The sequence below is a fragment of the Anoplolepis gracilipes genome, chromosome 1 (assembly GCF_047496725.1).
Source record: "Anoplolepis gracilipes chromosome 1, ASM4749672v1, whole genome shotgun sequence".
In the NCBI taxonomy this organism is placed as follows: Eukaryota; Metazoa; Arthropoda; class Insecta; order Hymenoptera; family Formicidae; genus Anoplolepis; species Anoplolepis gracilipes.
This window is the reverse complement of record NC_132970.1, coordinates 13,824,240-13,852,199: the sequence shown is the minus strand read 5'-3', so window position 1 is coordinate 13,852,199 and position 27,960 is coordinate 13,824,240. Positions and strand designations below refer to the sequence as shown.

General features: G+C 41.1%; 1 protein-coding gene across 3 annotated transcripts in view; it reads right to left on the bottom strand.

Annotated features, from left to right (window-relative positions):
• Window positions 1-27,960, bottom strand: part of Sema2a (Semaphorin 2a) — a 159,645-nt gene that overhangs the window by 46,439 nt on the left and 85,246 nt on the right. The window contains exon 2 of one of the 3 annotated variants that reach the window (XM_072895246.1): window positions 18,974-19,018. The exons of the other annotated variants lie outside the window; for them this stretch is intronic. Coding sequence (XP_072751347.1) covers window positions 18,974-19,018 — 45 coding nt within the window. The remainder of the gene's footprint in view (window positions 1-18,973; window positions 19,019-27,960) is intronic. 3 annotated transcript variants of the gene reach the window in all.

The following is a 27,960-nucleotide window of genomic DNA, read 5'->3' as shown; positions in this document are numbered from 1 at the left end:
TCTAAAAATAGTTTTGTTTAACCGAATAAAAATCGTTCAGTTTGTAACAACGATCGAAAGAGTTGATCATACATACATACAAAAAATAATTAAATATACAAACAAGCGAATAAAATATATCAAAATATGTAATAAATGAAGTAGAGAATATAAATCATTATTATATAAATTACAATATTGATCCTTTATTTATTTTTTTCTTCGTAATTTGAAAATCTTGCTCCCCAAGTTTAACCAGCGTAAACACGTGACTGCGCGCAATTGAAGCGAGTCATGTTGTAAGCACAAAATCAATCGGCGAATAATGTTAATTCTCTTATGTAAAGCAGAATGAACAAAGCGATAACGATCTTTCGAGTGCAATGAAACCACCGATTCGTGGGGCACCACCGAGCCGCAGGCGAAGAACTCAATTGCGAAGTTCAACAAAAGCAATTGAGAGTTGATGATATTCCAACAATCACTATCGAGCCAGATCAAAAACAAATATTGTGCTGCTATCTATATCTTATTATTACCTGATACGTTAATTTATATTAAATTGGCCGCATTTTCGTAACTGCAATCAAACATTAATATGCACGTATAATAGCGATATTTATTTAAATCAACCGGTTTTCAGTCAATAGAGACTGATTCGCACATATTATTCTAAATAGATTTAAAAAAAAAAAAAAAACAAATATAGATATATGTATCACAAAACAACACTATTTTTGAACGCGATATACATGAAACAATTATTTCAAGTATTCTTATTGCGAACACGGGTCGCGTTCAATCGTTTTTTAACTGCAGCTCTATATTCTACATTTTATTCTGTAAATCGTACATGGAAAGCCCGTGTTGTTGGTGTAACCAATTTTCCTTTCTGTTTAAATAATGAAAATGTTGTACACGAGCAATGGACCTTCTAATAATAAATGTGCCTACTAATACTTTTTATCACGAAATTGTAAATAGATAAATTTCGTGAAATAGGTACTTCGTGAAATAATTACGTCTAATATATTTATATAATGATAACTTATTATAACTTGACATGTTCGGTTCAATGTCTTATGAAATATATGAAAACCATAAAATTATCGTTCGAGAACGAGTATTCTGAATAATTATCGAGTACAATCAATAATGTAATAATGACAGGTGTTATTATGTTGTTATACTATCACTTGCGAGTTTCTGTTGCGTATATCACTTGAACACGTAATGCAACTTGAAATAAATAGTAAGCTCGAAGGGATAATCAAACATCGAGTAATTGTAATCCTTTTATAAAACGATTGCAATAGCCGATTATTATTGCAGAAAATCTACTCCATGTGTTACTTCAACACGCTACAATTCAAAGAGCTTTATTTAAATTTCAAAGTGTCGTAAAATATAAATATATGATAGAGCAATCGGTCGCTGCCGACGATGCACTCAGGCGTAACACGATTGACATTTGCGGAAATGTGGACGGACTTGGCCATTACAGGCGGAACAGAATCATGTCCATGTCCATGTCCATTCACGACAACCGCAGCGTTCGACAATCGCCTAGTACCGATTGGCCGAACGTCAACGTTTCAACCAGCTGTTCATCTCTGCGCGATCTCCGTTCGTCAGATATATCGATCTTAACGATTCTCGCTAATCAACTCTTGCCGAAGGGTAATCAAACATTGCGTGATTTTAATCCCTTTGTAAAGCCAATGCGATTTGCGCCGCCTGACAAGCAGCACAGGCCCGCCCGATCGGTTTCTGCGCGCGGCAGCTGCGTCAGACACACCTTGAAAATCCATCGCGCCGCTTCCGCGGATTAGGTAGATTCCAATTTCGGAGGCCGATGAGCCCGTGGCAAATTGCATCGCAACGAATTATACCACGGATCGCGCCGCAACTGGCGCGCCGCAACAGCGTTCGCGATCGTCCGGAATGGAAAGGCGAGCGGGATATGTAACGCGCCCTAAGCAGATTGCAGTATCGCGGCTTAGGGAAGGGAGGGTTAATCAAACATTGGATAATTGTAATCCCCTTATAAAGCGATCCTAACAGCGACGCTGGGAGAGAGCCCGTTACCGGCTGCCCGTTGCTTGAACTGAGGAGCAGCCGCAGGGCGGAGCACTTGATTGACAGTACGAGAACGGCACATGAACAGTAGGCTAATGAAACATCAGTATGCACACACAATACCAACCTGGCCGGGGACCGCACGCTGCTTGCTATTACATCGCCATGTTTACACGTCGCCATCCAAGAACAGACTGCCTCCACGTGGAGCAGGAGGGGCGGTGACGAATGTTGCGGGCGCAATCTGCATCGGACAGGTTGTCGCCCTTTACATGACCACGAGGGGAGTCCGCTAGAAGGAACGAAAGATGTTCCCTCTTGTCTCTTTCGTCCGCGTCACGTCACGTCACGTCCCACACTTTACGTATTTTGCATACGAAATATACACGGACGTTAAATCGCCGACGTTTATCCGATGGATTGTTTAGTGCTGGATTATATTGCGACGTTTATCCGCTGAACTGTTTAGTGCTGGATGATATTGCGAGAGCGGTCGAGTCGAGGAACAACGTTTCCAACACGCAACGCGCGCGTGACTATCGGACGATGCACTGAAGATTGCCTTTTGTCCGCGCGAGCGGAAGTGGTTTCGTTCGCTCGAAGGAATGCCTTTGCTTCCGCGGTTTGCTACGATGCGGCTTCGTACAATTACAGCTTCGCTAAAACTCAGAACTCACGATGATATTAACGGTATACCGTACAACATACTTTACGTCAATATCGGAATTGTTAAATTCTGGTCCAACTGCAATAGAGATAGAGAATGACGTGGTAACTATCGTATAATCAACGGTAATAAAGCGAATTCTCATTATTGTGCAGGCCATCATCAATTATTGTTCAATGCTGACGCACGCCTTCCTCTTCTCCCACTTCCATTTAGTTTCCAAATCATTTCTTGATACTAAATATTAATCGCGTACTAATAATTTTAGAAAGTTAAAACGCTCCATAGATAAAAAATAACGATCTCGTCATTTGTATTCTTCGAATAATCAAATGTTTTATATATTTTATATATTTCATATATATTATATATTATAAAAATTTATAATAAATAAATAAATAAATATATGTATACATGGATATAATAATAAAGAAATTTATTTATATTTAATAGATTTTACCTTGTCGACTTCAAAAGTTTTGTAATTTTTTTAAAAATTTTAAAACCGTCAAATTTTCCAAACATTGAATGACTCGATTAGCAAGTACTTTTTTTTCGAAACTGTTGCGAACGAAATTTGAAGAATGGTCGATCGTGCAAAGCGCTCACTTCCGGAATTATTATCACCATTATCATATATATTGGCTTTGCAGAGCTGCGCACGGCGCTAACGCATTTGATTTAGCGCTAATAAATAACCATTATTGTACCGAGAGAACGCAGCGACCCACCCGGGGTCCCGTATGCCGATGGTACCAGGGATGGCGGAGGCGGTCGCCGGCGGTTCCCGAGGGAGAGAAAATAGAATCGACGACGTAGTTTCCATTATTGTGCCCGATAAGGGGACGGGCGAGGGCTGCACGGAAACGTGCGCACGTACGCGCGGATAGGGTTGATTGCGCCGCGATAATAACCCGCCAGGAGAGCGCACCAGATGGCCCGAGCCGCTCAAATCGTCTACAAAAGTTACCCGATCGCGTCTGAATCGACGCGAATATGAAACCACGCACGAAAATGTAACTCTACCTGTGTCACTGGTGACGATAAAAATCTTCGCGACAGACAATTTCGACTTACGTTGTTGGCGTGAATCTGAATAAATCAGCACGAAAGAGAAAGAAAATCGAAACGTGTTGCCACGAGTTACGATTGGTACTCGGGATGATAGGCGATGATGATCGATAATTGGCGATTTAAACGCGCCTCACATCGTTTCGTAGCAATATGCACGCGTGAATTATCAGTAAATTATTCGACGATATTACGTTTACGCTAATAAAATACTCATGATTTATTCATCCCTAGATTATCGTACAAACTACCAAAAATTTGAAATCACGCCCATAATCCTCCTTTACATGTATTGTGCAGATAATATTTCAATCGACAGCGAGTTAATTCCATTTCCTGCTTCGAAAATGATCTGTTATATTTCGCTTAAAGCCGCCTGAAATACGTAATATGTACACAAACTATCAGAATAGAAAAACGTGTGAAAAAGCTTAACACCACGTGTACGTGCTAATATTAAACCCGAACGTCACTCTTTGCATTTACAACGATATCCTGCCAATTTCGTTAAAGATACACGACGACTCGTTGACAGGATTTTCACAGATAGAATAGGAGATGCTCCGCGATGACGATGTAATTAATTATATTTAAGCAACCCATAGATAGTAAATAGATTTACGGACAATCAAATGCCATAAGTGTTGATAATCCTTGACTGACGATTTCGAGGATGTCCGACAGTCTATCTGAAACTTGTGTTAACCACGAACGTCAAGCGCGGCGATTCGTGTCGTTATGACGTTGCACGTGCGCGCACGCCGTCGGTATGCAGCTTCCGACACACATTTGCAGTAATCCTACGGCCGGAGAGAATCCGCCGATGAACGTTGTTGCGGCGATATGGCGCATCTGTTACCTCGACGGAATGTTTGTGGCGAATACGAACGTCCGAGCCCGACCGAGACTTTGAACCGCCGCCGCGCGCCTCGTCTCATCGTCCAACGAGACCAGCCGCAAAATACAATCCATATACAGGGGATACACATTATTCGCTAGAATTTGCAATCGTAATGTTGCATTAATAGGCCGCCTAGTTGGAATCGGTTCAACTAGAAATTAGAACTACGAAAGAAAATGGGAATGGTGTCTATCTCCATCTAACTTTAAATCAAATATTAATTTTTGTTACTTTAGTTTTGTAACTTGATAGCTCGAGAAAATTCATTCTCTTATTGTCGCCTCTTAATTAAAATTAACAAATTTTATTATGCATATAAATGTTAAATAAATATGACATATATGTACGCGGCATTGGATAAAATTCTTATGACTCTCATATAAAACTTTTAACTTGCGGTGAGAAAGAAAAAAGCGTTCTATTTTCTCTTGGCTAGTTCCACCGGTTTCTTCTTGCACAAGAAGATCTCGGGTGCATTCGTAGTGGATGGGCGGAGATAGTAGTTCTTCCAGACACAGACGGTTGGCAATACCATCCATAGAAGCAATGGAGATGATTTAAGACAACGTCGCCGTTCGGCGGGCGACCGCGCGCGACGACGGTTGTTTTCTTCTTCCTGGCAATATCCTGGATCTTGTCCTACCCGAGTTTTCGCTCTCTTCCCTCGGGTATATGATTAGTGGCCAGTCTCTCTCTCTCTCTCTCTCTCTCTCTCTCTCTCTCTCTCTCTCTCTCTCTCTCTCTCTTCCCCCTACGAACTTTCCACCAACGCGATAGCCGAGGTCAAAACCCCTCCTGATGGCGGATAATTCAATCTCGGGTCGTTCCTGTGGGTCGAGAGACTCCGACGATGGCTAGCCCCATAATCCTGGTGTTCCTGTCGACGTGTCCCGGCTTCTGTTCCCTCTCGCCCTCTTTGTCTCTCTTTCCTTGTCTGATATCCGAGAGACGACGCGCGTACACACAGGAACAGGATGAGGTTATCGACAGTAACCAGGATCGCTGGATTTTACATCAGATGTAATACCGTATAGGGTTATACTGTATATGGTCGCACAATGTGAACAGGTAATGGAGAGTACCCCTGTCCCGACACGGGTTTGTCTCCCGGGATGCTGCTAGACAGAAACTGTCGAGAACATACGCGTTCACGGTGAGCGCGTGTGCGTGCGCGCGGAAGATGTTAAGTCGAATCCACCGATAACCGTTCAAACAAACGCCGATTAATCGACCAGAGATCAGAGACGCGAGTAAATCTGGCATCGAACACTCGAGGCTTTGATAAACCGCTATATTCCCTGAAGGCTATTAACAAATCTTAACTAGCGACGGACTATCCTCAGGGCATGCCTCCGGTACTTTTGTTTCAACCGCCTTGCAAAATTCATCATCAAGTACGCGCATCAGTCTATTTGATCAATTCCCGTATCCCTTTCGAGCAATTAATTGGTTAAACTTCAACGAATGTATTGATATCAGTAAATATCATTATCGTCAGTTTATGTATGTAAATATCGTACAATTTTGCCGTGTTTCTATACAGCGTATCGTTCATTTCATGTCTCAGTGTACTTTAATCAGACATGGCGGATATCATGCAGGATGTGATTACATATTGCATGTTATACAAAATTACTATCTTGCACGAAACGCTAGCGAACGCACGCACAGCAGCCGAAATTCCCTTGAATTAAACATGACTCTTAAGTAGTGATTCGAATTAGGATAGTCCCTGGCGAATCGTATCCATAACCATTCGGCATACTGGGCATGAAGAGGATCTTTGAGGCTCACGTAAAATAGGTATCACGACTGAATTAAACATGACCGACAAGTTCGGATTAGAGTTCGGTCCCTCGCAAAATCAACTGCGCTTCCGGTCGGTCGGCGCCGCTCGGATCGATTATTAGCAAGCTAGCAGCAGCAGCAGCAGCGGCGACGGCAGCAGCAGTAACAGCGAAACCTGTCAATTCCAGATTCTATCGGATGTCCATTTGACGGCAGCCGCGAATATTCAATGCGAGACGCGGTCGGACGCAAGGAATCGCGATTCGTTCGCAAGCGCGCCGATTTAGTTTACGTACAATTGGATACGGCGCGGCGTCTGTTTCTCGCTTTCTCGATTCGCCGATCGTTTGATGTATCCAATCTGTGCACTCACGCGTGGAAAATAAATTGCGGAACGCGATCGCCGAAACGACGGAGTTTCCGTGGCGTGGCGTGGCGTGGCGTGGCGCGGTACAAATTCAACGGGGAAAAAAAGACGACGATGGTGGAGATGCCGGTACAGAGTGGAGGGTCGTGCAAAGGTTACTCGAGCCGTTACAAATGTGTAGAAAACGTTTTGGCCCGGACGAAAGCTTCCACGCTTCCGTGGACGGAATTCGTGGCAGGTTACCAACGGTGCGCGGTTTCCCGTACGAATGCGCGGATTGCGTGGCTGTGTACGAGAGAAACATACGCACTCACCACCATCGTCCAAGCTTTTCGAATGATATATCGCGTCGTGAATTGAAATAAAAATCCACCGGTTGCTCTCTCCCGTTTTCTCAGAAGATATTCGCGATATACGCCGTGCTGCGCTTCGCCATGGAACTTTCGGTACGCTGCTCGCGTAGAAAGTCTCTGTGATCTTTCCGTTTTCCCGCACCTTTTGCCATTTCCTTTTCGCGAGGAAAACACCACGACCCACGCAGACCCACGGAAGACAAGACACAATCCAAGAAAATTCGGTATGCATTACCTCGGTCAACTTTATTTCCTCAGAAGAACCCACTCGCGGTGCCGCCGTTCCTCCCTCTTCTCCTCTCTCCACTTTTCGTTTGCTCGCCTCGACATGCAGATATGTCGTGTATGTACACGAGAATATGCGCGCGGCGCCGGGATTCCCCGCGGATCCCAATGCATTTTTATGGGATTAGAGGTTCAAATTTATTAGAGTAGCAGAGCCGCTATGTCGCTACCGTGCGAGCTCGTTGTCGCCGCGCTGCAAGTTATCTGCGCGACGTTGCTGACGCCACTCCCCGGTAATGTATTCGCGATACGAGACCGAAAAAAAGCGCGGACGAGAATATCAAAACGCGCATAAATTGCCGGCCTTAGCCACGGCTGTCCGGAACATATGATGAATGCGCGTGTATATGCTCGTTTCGTTGCCAACTCGGCGCGCATCCCGCAAACCATGGACAAATTCACGAACGAGATTCGCGAATCGCTCGATATGGAATTCTTCCGTCTCGCTCGCGCCGATCGACCGCCTCTCATTTTTCCATGCTCTCCACTCACCCTGTGGAATACAGATGTCATTTCGAAGCGATACTTTTCAAAGTTAAAAAGTTAAAAATTATTCGTATAAAAACGCATGTATATATCGATTTACGCGCGTCGCAAAATCTATGTTTAGATTTCATGAATTCTATCAGTTCTATGAGCGCCAATTATGTAAGCCGGTTTAATAATTCGAATTTTCCAACAATGTACCTCTCGTGCATTTTCCTTTTTTCCGTATTTTTTTTTGCCATGTACTCTTGCTACACTCTCGTCTCGTTAATTATCTTTTATGAATTTTATATACTCCGTGTTATCTTTTGTTATTATTTGTTAGATTATTTTGCTGTATTCTTTATATATTATACCTAACAGTGAGTTTAAGAATTGTCAGGTAACAAAAATTGCAGGAAAGAAAAGCGCATACGTTACACAACGGAACGAGAACGGACTCGCTTGCGAGGAAGAACCATTATTCTTTTGAGAGCTTCTCATTCTTCAGATTGAAGGCTCTATACAGCGTAGCCGGATAACCCCCATTAAAGCGAATCGCGTTGAAAAAGACCGCCGTAAATATGGTGGAAACCGATTTACCCCTTGGGGCGCTTCTAAGTCAGAATTGACCTCGTCTCTGGATTTTTGCAGAAAATGTCACTTCACTAAAATAGCTCTCTTGCGTTTTCCAAAAATTTCTATCATTGTTTATGTGTGTTTGTTTGTGTACGTAATGCATATCTTTTCAATATGCGGGATCTTTTTACAATGCTATTTATGTAATCGTTGAAACTTTTACTTTAAACTTAGCTGTCAATTTGTATTCTATAGACTCGATCTCTATGCTTTCTCCTTTTTTCGTATTATTTCCTGTTTCGTTATATATTCTCATTAAATTATACATATATCTCTCTTTTTACAATATTAATTTAACATACTCTATGTATCTTTTTATTATTCATTGTTACATTATTAAATTTATATTTATAAGAAAATTATATTTTTCTAGACTATAAAAATAAATTATTATTAGACTAATTTTTATTAGCTATCATAAATATTAAAACAAAATAATGTTATCTTTAGAAAAACGGCTCGATATAACTTAAACCGATCACGATTCATATCCGATAAATCGAGAGATGTTTCTCGAAAAGCCACGGTTCGCATATCGATATTCGCAAGCGCGCCGCGTACGTGTTAGTTACGTCGACGATATCGATTTGCATAAATCGCAAGAGCGTGTTCCTCTCGTAGCGGAATATCGAAAAATAAATGGCGCCTTGTTCGAAGGCAAGTCTCGGAAACGATCCCGAATACTCGCCGTCTGGAGACGCTAATAAATCTATGTGGGAAAAAGAAGGGCACACGACGATGGGCAAACGATTAATTAAGTACAGGCCCGTGCGCGGGTTAAAGTATGCCGTCCCACTTTTCCTAATGTCGGAAATAATTCACGAGAACGGTTTGGGATTTAACCCGGCGCTTCGTACATCGACGAGCGACCAGTCGCATCTTTTGCTCCATTTCTACCTGCCGCTGTTTATTTGCTCTTCAGACCGGCGTGGATTGCCGCGATTGCGGATGCAATCGTGCGACAGTATATATTTCAGCACAAGTCTCGAACAGAAATAGGCACAGTCTCGTTGCCTGGAACACAAAATCCACGACCAAAAGTGCATGCTAATACGTTGTGACCCGCTTCCGCTTCTGTTTCCTCGCTTCTTTATTCGCTTGGGCTCCATAGCTCAAGTCATAGTTTTTTGTAAGCTGCTGTAAGCATGATGGAAATTGGAAAAAAAGAACCGACGAGAGATATTTATACAAAACAACATTAAAAATTGTCGGATTTAACTTGGCAATTACTATTTAAATGGTTAAAAATAAAAAATTAAGATTTACGATATTTAACTGAATAGAAATATGTGAAAAAGATTCGCAGGAAGAAATATGTATTGCAAAAAGCGTAGGAAAGCGTAACGATTTTCCGTATTGTAAGGAAAAGATACGTGCAGCAAACGACCTACGATTCGTAACGTGCTCCGTATCCTTGCCAGAATTTGTAACCGTACAATGGTTTCGATTCTGCTTCCGACCCGAACTATTTTACCCTTGTTTAGATCGTGCTAGAAGTCGAAAGTTACCATATAGCTTCGCGAAAAAGCCATTGCGTGTTCTGCGGGAGATCAGGACTGGGAAAACCTTGCGAAACTTGGTGTTCGGTAACTGCGGCTTTCCATGGTACCGAGGTCTTTTTCTGTATTGATGACTAAGCGAAATACAAACGCAAAGCGATTGTTCCGTTTCTAGAAAAGTATCCAGCCAAATAGCCAGAACCGAAAGCCTAGTTTGTTACATAACCATAAACCCTGTTGCTCTCATGTGATGGCGCGCGAGATTGCCCGGCAATTTTTTGCCATGCGCGTCCTTTACGTCGTTTTGTAAGTGTGAAACGAATAAACAGTAATTTAACTCCCTATTAAATTCAAATCAGTCCCGCGCGCCAGTGAATCGGAAGACGGTGGAAAAGGCTCGGTCGTCATGTAACCTCTTTTCCAGCAGCGGCGTGATCCATCAAGTTCTGACAGGTTTACATCGCGCGTCAAGATTCCCCGCCGGCGCCTGCCAGCACCAATCTGATAATACGTAAGCGGCGCCCTGAATATGCATGCCCTTTTCGGCTTTTAATATCGCTAACCGATATATCACGAGATTACCCGTTATCTAGCTCGGCCTCGAAATTTCCTATCGGCTCGTCGCACATCGCCGTCCTGTCGAAAGATCATCGATCATCCACTCAACTTGTTCGATTCATGTATGATGCGTCTATGAGATTATTGATGCTAATAATTCCCATGGAATAATGCATTTTAATATGCTTCAATTAATAATTAGAGAGAAAAGAAACAAATAAATAAGACTTTTTTCTTTATGCCATAATTTGCACGATAAAGTCCCTTGATTAATTATGTCACGTGACATGCAATTCTTATGATGAATGTATCGTAAACTATGGAAATGTAACGATTCACGAGAATATGATATAATAATAACGGTAATCGTTCGAGATTTATTATGAAATGATTATCTTGATTTATTGTTAGCAAGGCAGGAAAGTATAATGTTAAATTGTAAGTAGTTTTTCCAAGTGTGTTATCGAGTAAAGATCAAATATTCACGATATTGCGCACGCATCGAAAATTGATCCCACAGTTGAGCTGTCGCACATTACTCTATAATTATTTGTGCTTTTATAAAAATGATGTATCTATTTATTTTTCAATGATACGATTATTGAGATGTAAAAGAAGTGTGTGTCACAAGAGATTGGCATTGCGTTAGCAAAGTCCACCCGCGAGTCAGCTTGATGGATTATACTTGACGGGGCACGCTAATTCCGCGCGATAAATCTGACATTAACTAGAGTAAGTATCGCGTTCTCGACGCGACAGAACAATAATAATTACGATCAAAGAATAATAGCGAAATTAATATCTCCATTTCAACATGTACGGAAGTATTGAACTCTAACGAGATGCGTATTTGTATTAAATCAATATTTACATATTAAGTTCAATTATAATATATAAATTAATAATTACACACAGGAAAAATATTATAGTAAAAATTATAATCTAATTGTTGTAATCATAAACATACTAAATATAAGAGAAATCTCACAATATTTTTATTCAATATTATGTATCAATATTATATTTCACAAAGGAAGATTATAATTATTTAAATACTTTGCTGTACAAATAAATTCGATTAATTAATACAATGTTTATAGTAATAAATATGCTAATATTTTTATATAAATTTCAGCTTTATAATAAATGTAAAAATGAAAATACTTTTATTTTCTATGCAATTTGTATTGCAAAATTTTCTCCGTGTGCATTATAAATATTTCTATATTGTACAAAGGTATACACACATTATATAATATAAAGCTGACAATAGCAAAAATCGATAGAAAAGAAAATTAATCGTGCAACAACGAATTTTCCAATCGCAATTTCGTACAAAAACGAGCAGAGAGCGCGCCCATAAAAGGAACAGATTACGGACACGTTTTGTCCATATCTCACAGATCGTATCAAATTATTTTCTTCCACTACGCGATTTACATCTCATCGAGTCCGACGATGCAGGAGGCGAACACAACGTTCTTACCTATCCTGCCTGTCTCTCTCTCTGCACGCACGTTACCAGTGTATATATACCCTTTTGGAGCCCCACGAGAATAACTCCGCGGATGCTCCGCTGCAACCCCCTCGACCATCTTTATTCCGGGACGGACAGGTCGAGAGGGTAGGCATCGGACCGTGGTAACTGGCAGCCCAAGAGGGAGCCGTTAAACTTCGTCCCAGACCGGCGTATCTACCCACCTCTACCCCACGTTTTCCATCTGATATACGGTCCTGTGCGGCTCGACTCGACCGGTCCGCTGATTTCGACGCGAACTTCGGCGCTGAACAGCATGTTTTCCCTCCTCGTAAACGAGTGCAAAGTCCAATGAGAGACAAAGGTCGATGGAGAGGAGAAAGATCCAAAGGTAGTGAGTATATGGCCATTGTGAAATACGTTCGGGAGGGTGCGAACAGCAGTTATGCCAATACTTTTCGTGTGAAAGAACCCGTTAATATATTGGCGGGAAGATAGGGCAGCGAGAGGGAACGAGAGAAATACGAAGAGTGATACGCGACGAGTTTTCGTAATACCTTGAATTGAATCGTGAATATCGATGGTTTTTTTTACCATGCTATAAACTAAAATAATGCGCGAATAACGAAAAGTATGGCTGACAGTCTTATCGGTCAACTCGAAACAATCTCGAGTATTGTTCGTAAGATGAAGAGAAACTTTCTTCCTCCGTTACTTCGTCAGTAGCACCTCTCTTCCTCCTATTCTCTTCATCGTAGATACACTCGACTCACAATCGAGAGAATCAGACCCCTCGCGCGCGCGTGCGATATATCAAGACAGTTATCACTGGAATGAGATCATTTATTGCATTAAGACGGCGGAAACGCCGAGGCCCTCGCCGAACGGGAAACTAGGGTTGCTCTTTCCGTATATTGGAACTCACAGATAAGAGGGCCGTTTGTGCCTCCTCTCTCGTCTCTTTCTACGATTTTCTTTTTGTCGTTCCTTCTCACTTTCGAGTGTCCCGCGAACGTTCGGGGCGCGAGCACAGACTCTTTGACGTTTCTTTGCTTTCTTGCTCATCCTCTACTCCATCTTCCCTCCCATCTCCCATCTCCCATCTCCCATCTCCCATCGCTCTTCCCCCGCGCGTCTCTGACGTACTCTAAGCTTAATTGCCGGTATTTATCAAACGTCGAAATAAATAAGCCGCTTACGTTTCTTTGACGTTGAGGAGCGTTCGCCGCGCTTATTCAGCGAGGGTGATAAGTACATTAGACTTCTGTCGTTAAATTAAAGGGAGCGATGGTAACATCGACGCGAAACGGTGGAAGGCGCTTTGATCCGGGACACAGCATCTATCATCAAACGACGGCGATGCGACGCTTCCGAACGTTGTGGACATTTGTCACTGGATTCGTTTTCTATCGCGGTTGCGATTATTGGTTTCTGGCGTAGCGCGTGAAAATTTATCGTTTAACTATTCGCGCAAAACCAAAAATTTTAATTAAATTATGTTAAAGCTTTCCGTAGGATATTTATCGACCTGTTTTATCTTTCATCGCTTATTTAACATCTTTAAAAGAGTGATGGAATACTGACGAGTCTGCCTCAATTTTATTCTCAATTCTTCACAATTTCCTTCACAATTTCGTCAAGATTCGCTCCCATTCGATTCGCGGTTACTTTCTATCACCTGATGCCGTTTAAAATATATCGAGGGCTGTAATGGTGGCGAATCGTATTAGGAGGGGGCGAAGAATGGAGCCGGCCATGGTCGTGTGATTCGGCATAAAATGGAAACGAAGCGGTAATAAAAATTTTCAATTTCCCTGTACACCGTTTCGCTCGCGCTACGTCTTTTTCTCCTCAATTCCTTCTTTTCTCGATCTCTTTCGCACACCTCCGTTACCTCCCCCTGCATCTCCCTGCAACAACATCGAAGAACATCGTTGCGACGCGACGTCTTCAGGGGCAAACGGCATTGAATAGAACGCAGGCAAGGGAGCAAAAGCTGGCTGCTTCGGTCCAAGAGAGCAGACAGTTTAGCCAACTTTCAGATTTACACCCTTGCAGTTCGTTCACGGGCCGCCTGTTTCGCGGAGACCTCTACTACGTTTGACTCTCACGAACGGATCGAGGGAAAGGATGAGCCCGGGTGGGTGTTCTTGCGCCGTACAATGTCCCGGCTCTCTCTATTCCACGTTGGTGATGTACGTAAGGATGTGTGCGAGTGTCCGTGAGAACGAACACCGGCTTGGACACAGACTTGTTTTCATGCACGAACAGTTCGAAAGTTTGCGAGATTTGTCGTTCGTGTTACCTTCTGCGGACACCGACAATGTCTATATCCCTGGCTGCGCTTTGCATTTAAAAGAGTGTATAATGAATATCAATTAGCATTAATTTCAGATTTCTAATTATGACAACAAAAAGTTCTTGTACTTTCTCTCTTTTGAGAATACTAAATTAAAGATTACGTTAATATTTTTCGCTAAAAGCGCGCGTAGATAAAAATTAATATCGTCTCTCTATCTTATATATCATAACATTCATCTGCAAAAAAAAAAAAAAAAAAAAAAAAAAACGGGGAAATATTTTATGCAAACATGCTAATTCCCGAGATAAATACCAACAGTTAAATCTGCGCGATTTGTCATCGCCGAAAGTCAACGAGGCGCTATAACGTGCGTCGCATCTCGATAATCTTTTATTCCCAGCAGCACGTTATCGATTGTGATCGAAAACGCGATCGGGTAGACGCGGTTTCTTAGAAACGCGCGCCCGGAAGTTCAAATTATCACGCCGCCGGCAGGTCTGCGAAGTTTAATTGTTCCTGCGACTTGACACGCGAGAGTCACGTTACGTTCTGGTAATTATACTTTCGAGCGTGCACGTGCGCGCGGATCTAACACGTGCCCGCGATTCGAAGGGATCCTATCCCCGATTAATTCGCCTGAATTTTGATTTTCAATAAGAGAGAACCGGGCGACGAAGGAAGGAGAGAGCATACTCAATCCAGATAGGAAGATAGGGAGAGTACACGAGAGAAAGGGGGAGAAGAGAGCCATCCGGAGACGCACGTTAGGATTTAGCTTCCGCGTACAGCTGTACCATGCCAGAGCCTTGAATATTCATGATGCATGGGCATTAAAGCCCTCCGTCGCCTTCCACCGCGCCGCTTCTATCCTCGTATGCAAATAGCCGCCCACGACCAGTCCACCTACAGCAGGACTAGTTACGCAAGTCGAGGGACCGATACCTGACTGAACGCGCAGGCTAAAATTGGCCACGGTACGTGTAAATTTTTCGAGGATAACTCCGCGCGCGCGCGCGCGTGCGCACTCTGCGAGGGTTGGTCACGAACGGATGCGAGAACGGCTATGTCGAGGATATTTTTTGCGCGCGGATATATTCGCCCGTGAAATTTCGTCCGAAATTTGCCCCGACGAAGTGAAAGGGGAATATAAAACGACGCCGCCGGTGACTATGTAAATTATCGTCGTGGCCCGGAGACTCGACGGATAAACGAGAAAACGCAAGAGTGGGGAATGAAGGGATTGTCGTCGTAGCCCGGTAACGATGCTCGATATTACTTATTTGCATTACGAAAATGTATAATTTAGTGATATGGATGCCAATATTTGTGCAAAATGTAAAATATATTGAAAACGTCCGAAACGTTATCTATATGTGCAAAGATTACATGTCTAATTAAAATATTTTACGAAACAGTTATACGGTGTTTCTCTGCACGTCATCGCATAAACGAGCGTTCAGTTCCTTTCTCCCGCGATTTAATCTAAATCTGTATCGTAAATAGGTAATATGTTTGAGCAAAAATTGCAATTGCCGTCTAATAGGCAATACATTTTTCACGTTTCGCAACAAACGTTCGATTACAATCCAAACACGTCGCCGCGATTCAGAGTGGTTTTATCGTCATCCCGATGCACAACGCGTTAAGTCGAACAACACCGAGCAAAGCCAATAATGGCCGCGCGCTACCTGTTCCCGTCGGGTTTAACGAATGGCGTGCGAAACGAGGCTGCCGGCCGATATATACGATAAACCACGAACCATAGCCGGTAGCAGAGCCATAGCCGTAAATAATAGTCCGACTTGGAAGAAAACGAGGGACGCGATGGGTGTCGACGGGATGGCTGCGGCAGTCCGTGTCTGCCGAAACCGGCCCGCGATTTAAACTTCATTTCGGCGAGGAAGGAATAATTGGACGGAGGGAGAAGGGTGGCGTATTATAACCTTAAGGAACGATGCCGCGTAATTGTCGCCAATCACGCCAGCAGGGCTGAGGATCGCGAATCACGGCTGTTAGACGCAGGATGCGAAAAAGGTATGGCCGTCGCGATTTACCACCGTCGCCGGAAATCGACGGCACAGGAAGGGACGAAGAGTCCCGCCGCTCGGCCCCTCGTGCAATTATCTTATTCACGTATAATTGAATAGAAAAAAGGAACAATGCTCGTTTACGGAAATTAACTGACGAGCCTGCTTGTAACAATCAAGTAACACATATGGTAATTAAAAGGCAAATTTACCGTGAATCGTTTCATAATTCTTCTTTCATTGCAATGAAAGAATCGAACGATGACAGCTACCATATGTTAAAATACGACTAGTATATTTACATGAATACCCTTTAAGTGATGCGATTTGCAGAATGCGTTGCGTGTTATATCGTTAAATAATGATAATACGTTAATTGGATCGTTATCGATGCGAAGCTATAGGGAACGTTACCCAATAATACGCGGAATAATTTATTCCAAATATATGACACTCGCAACACAATGTTAATAATCCGGTCGCAATTATTTTCAGAATTTGTTACCTCAGGATATGGGCGTGCAAAAATCGAGGTATCATCGAGAGATAGCGTCAATGACCGCTTGAACAAGAATAATCGATTACGGAAACTTGTTTAATCGGTCATTGACCGGTATCTCTCGATGATAATACTTCAGTTTTTGCGCGTGCATGTCCTGAGGTAACAAATTCTGAAAATAATTGCGCCCGAATTATCGACATTGTGTCGCGAGTGTTATATATTTGGAATAAATTACACTGTTCGACAAGATTTTTAGCACTAGCGTAAAATCTATCATTTTTTTGTAAATTTTTTCTGAATTCAAATCCGTCCGCAAAAACGTCAGGAAAAATTTTAGGAAAAATTCAGTTAAATGTACTGAAAATGACAATTTTGATAGTTTTTCATTATAACGTGATATTGCGACGTGCTATATGTAGCTATGACGGTTTAAAATGCAACTTGAGACTTGTATTTTATGTATTAACTTTAAAAAATACTATCTCAAAAATATTTAAAAAACATGAATAGAACAGTTCAAAACAATCGATAGTAGGAAAAATTAAAAAAGGAAAAAGTCAAAATTTAAAAAAATTATATATATACATATATGTATATATGTATATATATATATATATATATATATAAAAGTAGATAAATACAAAAAAATTTTAATACAAACAAGAAAAAAATACACACAAAAGTATCAGATACTCGCGTCCACGTCGTTGTTCTGGGGTTGTAACGCCGACAGCGGAGATGATTTAATGTTTTGACTATTAGAACGCGGTTTTTTTCATAAAAATTTTAGCGGCTTTGTACATTTTTTATATAAAGTACAAGTCTCAAGCTTTAGCCGTCGTAGCTAAATATAGTACGTCGCAATAGAAAGTTATAACTGAGAAAAAACTATCAAAATTATCATTTTTAACACATTTAACTGACAGTTTTTCTCAAAATCCTGACTAGAGCATTTTTGAGATTTGACGGACGAATTTGACTTCCGAACAAAAAAAATAGTAGCTTTCATGCAAATGCCAAAAAAAGTTGAATTTTGTCAAATAGTGTTATCGATGTATTACTAGGTAACGTTCCTATAGCTTCACACTTGTAACGAGCCAATTAGCATATTATCACTGTTTAACGAAATAACATGCAACGCATCTGATTACGATTAATTTCATTCGAGAAAATAACAATATACTACCATTAACAAAATAATGACGTGGCGATCGATACGGCCGCGATCGCCGTAAAACAATTATCTAAATGTTGCCAGGGATTAGCATGGAAAAGAAATCAAGATTGCGTTTAATGAAACCTAACCCCGGTTAGAATTTCAAAAATAAAGACGACTCGTGCATCACGCGCCTAAACGGAGAATATGAGTAATAGGAGAGGTGGGCGATTTTGTATTAGGATTTATTAGAGCCACTCACCCTCGCGCGCAGAACACCACGACATTACGAAGGGCGAGGGTAAAGGCCTTATGATTTCTCTTGGGGACCCGTACGTACGACTTGAACTAATGCACCTGCTATCTGTAGTTGTCGGTGGTGCCTGTTTTTGCAAGCACACGGCCGAAAAAGAAGCCCACAACGTCCTATACATTTATTATATGGAAAATATGTCATTGATATATTTTCGGCGACGTGTCTTAATACTCGCAACACGATGACGGTGTCTCATTGTCACGTAAACGCAGTGTTCCTTTGTCTCTTCGCATCAGTTACTTCATCTTCATGATCTCAAAGTAGTAATAGAAACGTAAAATAATACGTACACAGGAATAACGTAATGCAATGTATTTTCGTGTCCAATAAACTACGCAAATTAATACAATAGGTATTTATAATGATCTCGTTATATGAAGATAAATAATTTAAAAATAGAAATATGCAATTTTAAAATTATCGACACAATTACAGTGTAATTCGAGATTATGTGTTTGTCTTGATAAATGAGAGAAATTAATTAATTGTCAGTTTGTGTTTATTGTCGATTATTAATTAATTAACATATACATTATACGTACGATATAACCGCACATTTACTGGATTATCTGGGTTTGAAAGCTCACCTGAAACAGAAGAAAAAAGAAATATTTAGTAATCACGATAATACACTTGATGTAAGGAGAGACTGTTAACGTGAACGGGGATAAGGGCTTTCGTTTGCATTAGGGTATAATATCGTAAACAGGCGCGTTTACATAGGGTTCGTTGGAAAGTGATACGTGACACGCATGCCAGTGAGGAGCCACCGTTAAATTCACGGACGGACTTAAATTTCCATTAGTTATGCGACAATGGCGCGTCGACTACTCGAGATGCATAAATTCGGCCCGTTAACGTGCTTACTAGAATCCCTAAAATGCGATAGTAATATTCAACATACGTATTCGTGTAAATGTAACGTATACGTGTATAACGCCTTAATCCTCTATCAACATTTCTTAATGGCTCGGTTTCGAATCGAGTCTCGTATGTAGTTGAATTAAAGAAGATAGCGTTTTGCCAAGTTGCAAAGTTTTTGCAACGACTACCTATTGTCGGTTATTTCAATTTCGTGCTCGCTCGCGTGACTACGCGACAATCGCGAAAGAGTACGAAATCTGAAATTAAATCGAAAGTTCAATTATCGCGTTGCCTATCCCGACGCTTCGCGATACAAAAAAAAGAAATCGGCCATTCTCTCTCTTTTCCTGTCGCTACACATAAACGTTTTATAACTCAAGTCACACTGATGCAGATTCTAGCAAAAAAAAAAAAAAAAAAAAAAAAAGAAAAGAAAAGAAAGGAGAGAGCAATCTGGGAACAAGAAACTTAGAGAGAGGCGCGAGTAATGTCGCATTAATTTTAATTAAAAAGAGAGATAGCAGCTAAAAGTACGGCGCGGGACGTCGCGGCGTGTTTACGACGTGCTTACGGCTTTTGGTTTTTATCGGCTCGAGCCGGGTCGAGCTTTACCGAGAGAGGATCGGCGACGTCGGCGGTCGTCAACGGTACCGTCGCTGACGTTGACGATGCTGTCGACGTTGCTGACGTTTCGTTCTCGCTCAGATAACGGCAATCTACGATACAACTCTGCTGCTGCAGCGGTCCTGTATATCGCAAACTCGTGTTCGTATCAACCGAATAAACAGCGTGCACGGGCGCGAATGGATTTAGTTATCCACGCAAGCGTTAAATGTAATTAATCGTCAAAGAGTGTACCCTGGAGGGATTAATTGGCTGAGGTAAATGGCGCGTGCAGAATGCTCGTTGACTCGTGGGCTCGGGCCAAAGAGAGAAAATCGGCGAAATTACTGTTGCTATCTATCTCTGGTATGATATTCATCTCATTCTAGTATGTATTACGTGAAAATATGTGCGCTTAAACTGATTACGCGGATACATCGGTTTATACACGACGCACGCGTCGCGAGCTCGCGTAACAGCACGCACGAACTCTGAGCGCAAGAAAGAGAGAGAGAGAGGAGAGAAAAAGAGAAATCTTCGATCCACTAGCCTGACAAACAGAAAATCGGACTTGACACGTGCCGAGGCACGCAACATTCAACGTAAGCCTGAAAGCACGCATCCCTCGGCACGAAGCTTTCGAGTATGTACTCGCCCCCTTATGGAGCCACCACTCTCTCAACAAATCGCCCCTCGTCGTCTATCTTCCACGCAGCAAGACAAAAAACGCAGCGAAACAGACCTCGTTTTGGATAGTGACATAAGTGCCTTGTATTTCATCGTTTAGGCACGCGCGTGCGTCTATCTATGCTCAGGATTCGTCAGATATATACTGAAAAAGAAGCAACGCTTTACCTAACTTATTTAGAACAATTTATTTAGAATTTAATCTGCATTAATCTTAAAGATGCAATCGTAAAGAAAACATCAACCCAGATCTGTCAAACCAACGTTGTATAATAGAAAAGATCGAGAGGTTTTATTACGTGTCGAGTAACATCAGATTTAATTCCAACGATAGCGATGCGCATTGAAAATCGCAGAAAACAACAATACAGAGTACAGCACAAAGCAATGATAAATAAATCCGTGCAACGATTTATACGATATTGCGAGCAAAAGAAGGCATTTGTGGTAAAAATTATTTATCGATTTACGGACCAACGTGCACGTCATTAGGAACGTATTACCAGCTCGGATTGCAATCGGAGAGCAATCAGCTGACAGTTTCTTTTTAAATGTAGGTCGACGAGGCTAACCAACAACTTCCGCAAATCGTATCGTGCAGCTTTTACGCGGCTTGCTAGCAACAATACCTGCCACGTGCTGGTACAAGCTTAATAGAAATAAGGGCCGCATTTAAAATTAATATACATTCAATCATTGTTGATTTCCATTTTAGCGACAAAAATTAGACAAGCCGCGAAATGTAAAATACAAAGAAAAAGATTACTGCAAGCATACTGTATCACCGGCGAAAACTGTATTCATGATGAACAGAAAATTACCAATCAAGAAACTTGCCAGAGCCGCAAGACTTTGGCGTAAGTGCATTCTCATATTTTCGTGCCTGGTTATAGCGAACTACATATTATGTGGCGCGTTGACAAGGGTCGAACCTCGCGCTGCGGCACGGTTGTTTGCGTGGTGTCACCCTTATCTCGGTCGTTGCCCTAATTTTCACGGGTTTAAATAAAGGGACTGGATTGCATACACCTGAACGTTGTATCGCCCACGTGCTTCTTTCCTCGGTTACCCTCGCCTCACATGATAGACCGTCAAAGGTGCCGTATATAAAGGAAAATGTCGATATCGACGTATGCGATTCGACGCGTTAAACTTTACGTGAATAATGCCAATTTGGTTTAATTCTACAGAACGGGGCACGATCAACGTCGGAAAACGACCGGATCGTGCGCGACGGTATATTTGGGAGTATATAATGAAAAGCACAGTTTGCGCGATTTGCCGTATAACAATCAAACATAATAAATCGAAACATTATGGAAAATGTTTGCTCGCTTTTCCTTCAATGGGTTCGTTTAAACGTGAGCAAATAATAAAACGCGCTGTATGAATAATAAAATTCGCGGTAACGATATATATATATATATAGTTGAAAATTAAACTGCAAATCGTTACTAGCATCAAAAACTTGTTTAACTTTGGTCGAAATGGAAATCATTTAAACGTTTTATTTATTTGTCACATACACACGGATGATTCGATGAAACTTTCGAGAAACTTTCAAGATCAGGATTGCTTTCGCGGCATTTCCGTTTTCCCTACGACGTCTCATGACGAGGTGATTGAATCGCGCGCCACGATGAGCTGCCCTAAGTTGATAAAGAAACTTTAATAAGGGAACTTCTCTCGCGTAAGCTCGATCCAAGGAGGAAGCCACAGATCACGCAACATTACGGACGACTCGTCTACTGGATGGCCGACAGAATGGCGGCATCGCAAGTTTTATCGGAAAGCCAGCACGCGAGAAACATCATCCAACCCCGCCTTCCTATCAGTTATCACATTGTAAACCTTATCTGCGGCCAAACACAATACACGTGGCAACACGGTCGCGCGTGTACACGTACACATATGCGAGATATATATGGCTATTATAGACATCGTTACGTGAGCAGAGAATGCTTTTGAACGATAAAATTCATTTCACACATGTAAATAAAACTGCGTGTTTGCAATCATGACATGCGTGATATATAAAAATACGCGGTTTAAAATTGTTTGCGTTAATTCTATTAATCTGATTCTAATAAAATCTGATTTTTTCTATATGAAAATCGAGGATTTATGTGTGTATGAAGCACACGCATAATTGCGAAACGCGTTCACAGATTTTTGTAACGCCCCAGGTCACATCTCATCGGCCATGCGTAATGAAGTGTACTTGTTTAGGCATAATTTAAGCGGAAAATACGACTGGCTCTCACGCGTGATTCGCTCGCGCGTTTTAGCCGCGCGATCGTCGGATTTGCGTTTCGCGTTTATACAAACGTTCGCGCCCTGAATCGACCGCAGTGTCGCAAAAATATTTTACCGTGATGAATGTAAACAACGCGTAACGGCCGATCGGCGCTGATGGGTCGCGTGAATTTTTTTTTTTTTTTTTTTTTTTCTATACCCAACGTCGACGTCGAAATGTCCAATATCGTGCAGATGCAAATTCCATACTGACGCAACCGTAATTTCCGGCGACGCCAAACGCGAGAAACGGCAGCGACACCAGCCGTTTACATAGACTCTATAATTTCTATATCGTAGGTTTTTTGTCGCACGCACATCCCACGTTCCGTTTATAAACTCGAAAAATGTGACGGAACTCTTCGACGATCGAAAGCAGCGCAAATATGACAGACCGTCTGTGACATGGCTGACAAAACTGAATAACTGATAAGGTTTTCTGATATAAAAAACGATATTACTGTTCGACTCTAAAAAAAAATAAAAAAAAAAGGAAAGGCCTGATCAAAGAATTATGTCTTCGACTACTTTAACAAAATCGCCGATTATATCAAAGAACCTCGTTATACGGATGGCAGTCAATTTACTTTAACCGTGCAATTTTTCAAGTGATACATTAACGCTCTTATCACTATACGAGCTGTGGTAACCTTCAGAATTGATGACGGCCATCGGTTGAGCTGATCGATGACCGCAAAAAATCGTATCGATTTGCAAACAGAGCACTGCCTGTCAAGAGCCGCGTAATTATCCGCCGCAGTTATGGACGTTGATGCTGCCAGCAGTCTGACGCACTTCGCTAACATCACATGTGAAGGTAATTGGCTCTCTTGTTAATTGCATGCGTGTTGATCACATACGCAGTTTCGCATAATTAGGCCGTGTGTCTAATTGATACCGCCATTAATTCGACGGATATAATTATCTTTTCTTTCTGACAGGAGATAAAGAGCCTGCGCCAAAACATTTCTCTGGTCCTCCTGTAGGCAGCCGATATATAAATTTGCGCGTGTGAAAATTACGCCCGCAATTTCCCAAACGACCGGGCTGGAAAATCGTGCAGTCAAACTTCGAAGAGTCAGGGCGGCGTCACCGAGTCTCGCATTCAGGTCGCAACATCAGCGATCCTGTTTAAGAACAAGGGACGCACAGCCCTCTCGAGCACGCAAATTCCGTCGAAAGTTATGCTAAGAGAGACGCCTCCTCTTCCTCTTTCTTTTTTCTTTTTTCTTTGAACGAGCGAGGACTTCCTTTAGCGACGCATTAGCATAAATCGACGAATATGAATCGGTCGTTTATGCGCCGGTCGCCCTGCGCCGGTCGAGAGTGTCTTTACGAAACGTTTAATTAAACGTCTCATAAATCACCGCCAACCGCGAAAGCGTGGGCGCGACGCAGGCGCGGGGACAAATTAATAAGATTAATTGGTTGACAGTTTGGGAAACACTTTCGACCACGCCGCTGGTCGTTCTCTCGTTCGCTTTGACGTCGGATGAATCGTTCCGTTGAGGGGAGCACGACACGGAAAAGAATATTAATTTTTCGCCCAAGGCACCCCTGGAAAATATGTTTTCTTTGAACCTGGCTTCGATGGCTTATCCCGAATCCTCGAACGAAGGGATAAACGTTACTGGCAGAAGATGTACTGTTAGATTGATGGTTTTTAATGACAACTGACGCGCTTTCCTTCGGATTTTATGGCTTTATCTGTCTTAAATATTTCTTTAATAGATTAAATTGAATAAATAAATTCGTAATTTATGGTTTTATCTCTCTTAAGTATTTCTTTAATAGATAAAATTGAATAAATAAAAGAATATATTATATATATTACTATACCATAGATATTAAATTTTGTGGCCACGCAAATTCGATACATCTCATATATAATTGGTAAATGTGCATACAAGCTACCCTAAATTTCTAACCATATGCTCCATTATAACTTCATACATCCCGATATTGATTCTATTATCTACCGTATATTATGTTACACAGATCATATCGCGTAAGGGAATCAGGGAAGTCTTATCGATCGACGACCTAGTCCGATAGAACAGCTGGAACTGTATTATCGCATATCTCCTCTTCGAGTAAAGCAAGATATTATGACGGCTGTCATTTTGAGCGTTAAATGAGTGTAGCGATTAGTAATGGGCGACGTTGGAAGTTGCCTCACGTATAGGGGCGGCATAATCGACAATATCCTACGATCTATATTCTTAGCTAGATGATTCTATCGAATGTAACACATGCGCCCACATCATCACATCAAATGTTGCTTGACGTGATATATGTATATGACTAAATAAACTTCCTTATATCGATATTTTTACAGTGCACACAAGATGCACATTCGATAGGCATACAAGATCGGAAAATCGCACGAGTATACATTTTTGATCGTAGTAAAAAATATCCTACACTCTAGTGTGTATATACATAGTCTGTCTTCGTATTTCCATTGTTTCATGCGCCGCCCGCACGTTTTTGCCGTTGTATGTACATACAATACCTTTCTGACCTGGCAATGCTCGACGATGCAATTCGCTGAAACCGATACGATTCAAACAATCTATTTGCCAAGTATTGTAACCCAAGCCTCATTGTCTCTCGCGTACGCTACCTTTCGCGTGTACAAACGTTCGTCATCAGAGAGAGGCTGGAAACGATACGGGTCATACGTTCGCGACACATGGCGTCCGTTATGTATCGCGTGGAAAAAGCGCGATATTTCAAGTTTATTTTCCGTTTTAGTCACGCCACTGTAAATCGCAACCATTCTCAGCTATAAAATACGATAAAACACACAAATCCGTTTCATATCTCGCATAATCCGCGTATACATTCTGAATGTGATTACTAAATCGTATATTTTTTACACAGATCTATAACCTCGTAAAAAGAAAAAAAAAGTCTCTTCTTTCTCTCTCTCTCATTATCAGTTGTTTTTGTTTAAACATTGGAGATTAGATAATTGATAAAATATGAATTTATATTACGCAATCTCTAATGCTTCGGTTGTTATCAAGTGCAGTGTAAAAAGTCTGACTAAAGCTCAATTAAATATGTGTGTAAAGCTGTAAAATTATTATTTATAAAGCGTAGTTACTATTTTTTACATGAATTACGTTAGTATTCAATAAAATTCACTTGAGTATTATTTGTTTGAAAAAACTTGAGTAGTACTAAAATCATAAATTACATGTGAATATATAAACATATAAGAAAATATCGAAGAAATATCATACTGTATTTCTTACTATTCAATTAAGTAATATAAAGTATACGCAAAAAGGGATACTAGTATTACAATATAAGGAGAAACAGATTTTATCAATAATGTATTATCTATTACCTATTAGAACTTCTCACCAAAATTTTAATATGAAAATAATGAATATATTGCCAAATAAATGTCAAAAGGTGGATTAAATCAAGCATATAGAAATCTGATTTAAATCTCATTTCAAACAGTTAAATTCATTACGCCAGAACCTTCGATCATATACATACAATAGCTAGCCGTCTGTTGATTTTATAACTAGCATGACACCTGACATCTAGAAATAAAGGGCAGCAGCCATCTGTTTAATTTAGGTATCGTCGGGCTTTCGATAATATGAAAACGCTACAATGATGGACAGCACGGCATACTACTTTAATATGCGCCTCCGATTTTCCTGTCAATTTCATGACATCTGATATGTAACGAACGACCAGATTGACGCGAAATTCGATCGGTAATTCGATTGCAGATACGATTAATCGTGCCCTCTCGCTGGTTACTTGGTCCGCTTCATTAATATAATCGATAAACACAGTTTGACGGGTATGAGTATCGTTCTCGACGTTTTGCTCGAAACTTTCCCGGTTAAAGCTTTTATTCCCAGTTACGACTTCGATCGAGCGTATGTTCGCTGAGGTAGACCATAAGTTCTAACAGACGTCATTCCCCCGACGTATTGCAAGTTTCATCGGATCGATCTCCAAGTGACGTCATATAGGATATTAACTATAGGTCGAGTAAATTATTAACCACATACGCGGCATAACTGTCGCTTAGTACGCATGCAATTCTAATAGGATTTCCCGTGCTTTGACCTATCGAGGCCATTGTGTACCTACATATGTATATATACATATATATGTATCGTACATCGATGTTTCGCCATCATCCGCGGAATTAAAGAGAAATAGGTGTTGTGACGCACGTTTCGCAACGTCATCTTACATTCACTACACCTTGATCCAAATTTTTTTTTATACGTATAATAAACATTCTTCATATATATTAAACGTCAACAAATCGCATTACAACCATGTTACTGTTTATCACATGATGTGGGAGAAATGTTAAAACATTTTCTGGAACATCTTTGCTTCGTTTAAAATTAAAAAAAAATCTTTGATCGAGAACGTCTATAAAAAACCGGATCGATCAAATTCTAGAATTAAACGCGAAGCTGAGCGTCCCTGAGGATCGCCTGGGTCTAATTTGTTGTAAGCGATATCTTCTTGCTAACGACGCGATCGAGATCGTGCCACGATACCTATCCAGCGTGATATGACGTCATCTATCTGCCTTTTATAGCGCGTAAAACTTGAAATTGTTCCATCAAACTTGTACGTCGCGGCGTCGAGGAAGCTCGAACTTTCCGACGCTACGAGAATGTTCTTTAGTGCAACGCATCAAATTGCGAGACGTTCCGAAAACGACATAAATGGCCCAAGGGCTCTACTACTCTGGCAAGAGATTAATTAATATGTGCAACGTAATACAATATTGTGTTTCATTAGCATTGTCGACACATTATTTTCGAATCAGAATAAACTGCCAACCAATTCCAAGCTATGAGAGCCAGACATAAAACAATATTATATGAACAAAAACAATTTGACAGATCGATAGAGACTAATCGATATTAATAAAACTCTTTATACACATTGATTATAAAAAGCATAGGTATTCAAACTGAATGCAAATCGAAAGTACAGTTTAAATAAAAAAATATCTCCGATGCATGATGTATGCATGAACGATCAGATGTGGACGCGTTTAATATGTCACGTTGACATT